Below are 6,354 nucleotides of genomic sequence, written 5' to 3'. Positions count from 1 at the left end.
GAGAGAGAGAGAGAGAGAGAGAGAGAGAGAGAGAGAGAGAGAGAGAGAGAAGCACCTCAGAGTGAAAAGGTGTGGCTACAGAAGCAAGCTCACTAAGCCTTGAGCTTTCCTTTCAGAATCTCGAGTGTCCCTCAACCCCACCCAAGTCATTGCAGCCACTCACATTCCTAGGCCAAGGATTCCAGGACACATCTCCCCACTATGTGATCTAGGTCCCCAGTAGGGAAAACAAACCAAACATCAGGGCAAACTGAGCCCAAGCCCAGATGTCTGAGCATCTGCCACAGCCCTTCTCCACAAAGTCAGGAGTCCTTTGAGGAAGGGAGATAGATGCCAGAATACCTCTGAGTGGTACAAGAAACCTTCTCTCACTTACTAGTGCTCAAGCTTCAGGCCAGGGTAGAAATCTGGGAAGAGGAGAGGCCTATTTTATCCTCTCTGATAGAGCCTGGGCCGCCCCTGCCTGGGGTGGGCCAGGACTGGACTCTACACACTCCTTGGGAGGCAACTGGCAGCAGCTAGGAGCCCCTACATTCTGGGGCTCCGGAAGAGTGAGTTTCTCAGACTTTATGGAAGCTCTGGGGTCCATGAGAATTTCTGTGGTCCTTCAGGGAGTAGCCTTGTGCTCTGTTCCTCCTTTGGTGGCCTCACCAGGTAGAAAGCAGAAACGAGAAGAGGGGGCTCATGACTGGGAGGGGTTAAATGGGGATGAGGGTAAGGCCAGCCTCATCTTTTCTGAGAGAACTTTTCAATTCTTTTGGCAGAGCTTGTGGCTCAGCAATGGCTTAGGGGCTAAGGGGAGCATCTCCAAAAAAGACCAATTAACGCTACCCCTCATTTGAAGCAACCGAGGCATCTCAGAAAGAATTCCCACGGGCAGGGCTGCAGGTGAGATGGCTTAGCCGAAAAGGCACTTGCCACCAAGCCTGAATTTGGACCTCAGGAACCTGTGTGGTGAAAGAAGAGAACAACCAGCTACCACAAGCTGTGTTCTGACCTCCACATACATACATGCCCACACACATACACACGAAACTAATAAATAAAACTGCAGATGCTTTTAAATAAGGCTTCCCGTGGAACAGCAAATCCACGGAGAAGAGGCAAAGTCTCGCTCAGCCCCTAAGACTGCTTTGCTGGAGACGTTTACAGGGAAGAATCTTGGAGCCCCAGAGGGAAGGAAGGTAGTATGGGGTTATTGTTAGTTTTTTGTTGGTTTTTTTTTTCCTCCTTCCTCTTTTTACTCAAAGGTATTTTTGCACATGACTCAAACAAGTCTAAACTTTCCTAAACTTCAAAGTTTGCTCATGGCACAGCCTCAAAGTGGAAGAGAAGATGTTAAAAAGGGAAAAGAGAGAGAGAGAGAGAGAGAGAGAGAGAGAGAGAGAGAGAGAGAGAGAGAGAGAAAGGTTGTAAGCCAGTGAAGTGTTGTGTGGTTGTTGCTCACAGGAGCTGAACTGACTTGTGTTGCTTTTTAGAATCCCATTGTGAAACAGGCTTTGCAGGGTGCTCTCTCCTCCTGTCCACGGGCTCACTCACTGGGCAGCCTGGGGTAAGAGGAAGAAAGGCCTGTGGCCACAGGCCTGCTCACAGGTCATTTTCAAGCTCTCAGCAGGAGAGGGAGCATGTGTGCATCACCACCTCCCTGTCCCCATGGTCCCACCTTCCCTGGAGAAGTTTTGCATAGTAGATGGGAGGAAAAGACACTGCTGACATGCTCCCGGGCCCACTGGGCCTCTCTCTACCTTCCAGTGACAGAGGTGCCACTTCCACTGTCTGGGCCACAAGATAGGGGTCCATCCCATGCCCACTCTGTCCTACCTTCTCCAGCCAAGTCATAGGGTTGTGACCAGCTGCATGTGTTCCTAACTCCGTCCTGCCACTAAACCTGTCACTGGCTCAGACAGATGACTTCATTATCCTGAGCCATCCTTGTCTGCAAAATGCAATGATGGCAGGCCTCCTTTCCAGGGAGAACTCAGTTAATGTAAAGTTAACTCCTCTCCCGGCATCTGTTTTCTCTGCCCAAACCACTCACCTGATCACACACACACACACACACACACACACACACACACACACACACACGGCAAAATCCCACCCATCCTCCGAGATCTTCTTCATGACCTGACCCCCCCCCCATCTCCCATCCACCCTCCTGTCAGGGCTGTGTCCGAATGCTCTGGCCCCCTGGAGAGAGCTTGCACCCCTGGAATTTCCATGGCATGTCTGACTTGCGTCATTCATAAACTGCCATGGACTGCCAGGACAGCCGTGCCAGGAAATGCTCTCTCTCTTCTACTGCCCCCACTGCTCTCCTCAGCTGCTCTCTTCTAGTGGGAGAGTCACTTAGCTGTCCAAATGACAGGTCTCAACAACCCTTCGTGGGCCAGGTAGTAGAGTCGACAGCCTTAAAGAGGTCTGAGCTCATGGGGAGATGGAGATGGGAGCCACAGACAGGAAGTAAAGCGGCTTCTGTGGACACGGAAGAGGCATCTGGGACATGCAGGCTCAGCTAGAAGCGCCCTTCACCCCCTCTCCCCCACAGCACAAACAGCTCACAGCTCTTAAATAAAGCCCAGGGTTCCACTGGGCCAGCAGTGTCCTGGCTGACTGGACTGCTGCTCACCTTCTCTCCTGGCCTTTCTCAGAGCATGTGTACCGCTCTCCACCCTCATACATAAATAAATGCACACACATGCCACACACACACACACACACACACACACACACACACACACCTTGGCACGCTGTCTTTGGATTTTGCAAAACCACCAAAGCTCCCTGCCTCAGGGCTCTTGCACACACTCTTGCTACTTTTTGTCTGTCTTGACTCTTGCTTGCTCCACAGATTCCAGAATAATCGTTGCCTATAAAGTCCTCCCCTCGATACAGCTTGTTCCGTCCATCCTCTCGTAGATCAGCATACAGAAGTGGTTGCTGAATGAACCGATCTTAATATGTAGCACAGACTTAATCCATTATTCGTGTAATCAGCTGTTTGTCCATCCTCACCGAAGCTGTAACCTTGGTCAGTGCAGATCTGTCTGGGACCCAGTCACATCTCTCACACCTAACAATGTGCCTAAAACACAGGGAGCCTTCTGTCTCCATCAAATAGACAGACTAAGCATGGGTCAGGCCAAGAAGGAGAGTGCCACCTGAGCAGGAATGTTGGTTCAGAGGATGTAAGGGTATGGATGGATAGGAGAGCAAGCACGCATGTAGCCTGCAGGTCTGTATGGCAGAAACAGCCTTAGAGCTATGAGCTATGAACTGAAGCCCGGCAGGATAGGATTCAGCTGCCCGGGCAGAGTTTGGATTTAGTGGGTAGTAAAGGTGGATGCAGGGCCTGGGTGTGGGTCTTAGAAAGTTTACTTTGATGGACTTGGAGTGTTCAGGCTGAGGAAGCAACACTTCAGGCTGAGAGACCAAAGTCAGGGGACAGGAGGAGACAGGCAGGAGTGAACTGAAGTGATGACCAGTCAGAAGGGAGGGACCATAAGAATGGCATTTTGGAAGCTGCAGGAGCAAAGGCTTAGAGAAGTCTTCTCAGGATCCCCTAGCATCTCCTTCACAGAGCAAAGCTACGTAAAGCAGGGCGCATACTCACTGTGCCTTACTGTGGTGGAGAGAGAGGGGCTGGCCCTTTCTCAGACTTAGCCTCCCCTGAAGTCGCCCCTGATAAGACTCACTTGAGGCCCCAGGAGCACCAGAGATCAGCTTGCTACGCGGACATCATCTCTTTCTGTGCTCCCCCTACCAAGTTTGGCCTACAGTTAGGGGCAGGCAGGCCCCCCAAGTCAGCTCTAGAGCCCCAGGATTCCTGGCCTTGACCCAGAGTCCTTGCCTTCTGCAGACTGACCTAAGGAGGCCTCTGTCCTGAGAAGCACTGGGACCCTCTGCTAAGGAGACAGAAGACTGGCCAGGGTGATCTTTGACTGGGATTCTAGTAAGGATGGCTGTAAGGGGACACCTCAGGCAGAGCTAAGCAGGCAAACCGCAGGCTCAGGCTTTCTGGGAGCCAGGAGAGGGAGAGTCTTTGCTGTGTAACCCTTTCAGCACCACACCCAGACCGGAGGCAGGAGCCGGTGTCCTTGCCGACAGTCCTCCACCAGCGTTTTCTGGGATGTGTGCTTAGGGCAGGGGGGCGGTGCAGCCGCCTCTGAGTTCATCTCGCAGGCCTCCCAGAAAGGAGCCAGCTGGAGCTGCCTGCTTGCCTGGTCTGAGGTTTGCAGTTCATGTGTGTGGGAGGGGGCGCCAAGCCACCTGGAGCACCCGAACTCTCTCAAGTAGGCTGCAACCCATATGGGCTGGGGAGGGGCTCCTTCAGCCAGTCCCAAGTGGGAGTGTGTAAAGGTATGCCCTAGATGATGGTCTCTCAGTGAGGCTGTGACCAGCCCCTTGGGAATGAGGAGATCTAAGACAAGTGTCAGGCAAAGCTGTAGAGAACAACTTCAGGAGGCAAGGGTGCTTCCTTCCCTCAGAGCCAGCCGGTGGGCTTCCTTTTGGTCCATTCCTGGGATCAACTCTGGCTGTCTCCCCGCCCCCACACGGTCCTTAGCCTGGCCCTCGCTGGAGGAATCCCATCTCCTCTTCCCCCTAGTCCTGCTCCCCCCAGTTCAGCTCAAACCCCTTCTCTGGTGAGGAAGTCTGAGGCACGTTTTCTCGGGCGCACGTCCTGGCTGTCGCGGTGGGCCCAGGGAGGGGGCGCAGGGCACAGAGCCGTCGCTCACACACACACCCAATACACACACTCACAGGGGCCTGGGTGGGTGGGAGGTGGGTGGAGGGCGGCTGGCGCGGGAGGGGAAGAGTTAAGGCTCGCCGCTCCCCTCCCCCGGAGGGTGTGACCGCCTATAAGAAAGGCGCCGCGCTCCGGCACTGGGGCTGCAGGCGGCGGGGGCGCAGCGCAGCAGCGGAGATCCGAGGGCGTCCCTCCGCCTAGGACCCGGGGCAGCATGTCGGAGCCCAGGAGGAGGGGCCGCGGCCGCGGCAAGAAACACCGAGAGGGAAGAAAGCGGGAGCGAGAGCCTGATCCCGGGGAAAAAGGTAGGGCACCTCGGCGCGCCCAGAAACCCCATTTCGCTGAGAGAAACCTGCTGCCCGCTCACCCGCCCCAAGCGCTGCGCGGATGAGTCTGGGGTGCAGCGAGCAGCGCAGGGGTGACAGCAGCCGGGGTGCACTCTCTTGCGATCGGTTCGAGCGGGTCCCTGCGGCAGGGGCAGGGTAAACAAGGGATGAGCGCCCAGAGCCCGGCGGTGGCAGCGCGCGCGTCTCCCAGGGCGGCAGAGACCCGGGTGTCCCCCCAGCAAGCGGGCAGCATGTGTCGGGGACACGGAGGGAGACCGCGGTCTAGCACACCCCGGGCCTAGTCTTCCGTGTTTGGGGAGCTGTCACTGCCTTCCCTTTGCTGGGATCCTCAGCCAGCTGGGCTCTCCGGTTCCCCCGCACACACACCCCTGTGCCACACCTCCACCCGTTCTGCTCCGCCATTGGAGCTTGGGCAGCACGCCCGCCACCTCTGGAGATGAAGGGGATGCCCTGCCCTGGGAATGAACCCCGGGCAGCGGGGTACTGCTGCTTCTGAAACATATGTGTCCCCCAGAGGGGGACCAGGCATGGAATGATTGCCCCACCTTGGTCTTCTTGGTGATTCCCTTGGGCTTTTGAGTTCTGCACCCCTCCCTTTGAACGAGCAGAGCCCTTGACAAGCACCCACGTTGGTGCTGACCCTGGGCAGCTGCAGAGTAAAGGGGTATGCTGGCCTTGGATTTCCCAGCCCAGAGCACATCTTGAGGCCCCCTTTGGGGAAGCCCTGGCTTCTCACTTCTTTTTCCTTCCTTGGGCAAGCTTTTCCTTGCCTATTTTGTAAAAAGTCTACTTTGTACTAGCCGGCAGGCTAGACAAGTTCAAATGCCCCATCTCCACTTAGTCCCCACGAGATCTCTGGGCTACAGGTGGCCTTATCTGCATTCTACAGAGGAACTGAGGGTTTCCGAGAGTGAAGTCAAAGAATACTTTCCAAAGGTGAGACTTTGGACTTCAAATGCCATTCTCAAGACAAGTGCGCCCAACTTGCTTGGTCCATACCTACCTTGGGGTTCCCACCAGGGTGCAACGAAAACAGTTTCCAACTACCACTCACCTGAGGGTTAGAAAACTTCCATTGTGGCTGAGATATAAGCCACTCTCTGCGTAATGATGAAGGGGACAAGACTTCCCTGGGGAAGAGTCTTTACCGGAGAGAACCTAAGAATTCACAGTTATCTCCAGCCCTCCAAAGAGAAGTTTAGGATTTAAAGACCAAGCTGCCTTGCCTCTTTTGGCCATTTCTGTGGGGCAGGTGTCTTG

General features: G+C 54.9%; 1 protein-coding gene across 1 annotated transcript in view; it reads left to right on the top strand.

The window, feature by feature from the left end:
• Positions 1-4,961: 4,961 nt before the first annotated feature.
• Positions 4,962-6,354, top strand: part of Nrg2 (neuregulin 2) — a 50,980-nt gene continuing 49,587 nt past the window's right edge. The window contains exon 1 of the mRNA XM_029547217.1: positions 4,962-5,052. Coding sequence (XP_029403077.1) covers positions 4,962-5,052 — 91 coding nt within the window. The remainder of the gene's footprint in view (positions 5,053-6,354) is intronic.

Source organism: Mus pahari, chromosome 15 (genome assembly GCF_900095145.1).
Source record: "Mus pahari chromosome 15, PAHARI_EIJ_v1.1, whole genome shotgun sequence".
Lineage (NCBI taxonomy): Eukaryota > Metazoa > Chordata > Mammalia > Rodentia > Muridae > Mus > Mus pahari.
Note: the sequence above shows the minus strand (reverse complement) of the source record. Positions and strands in the feature narration are given on the sequence as shown.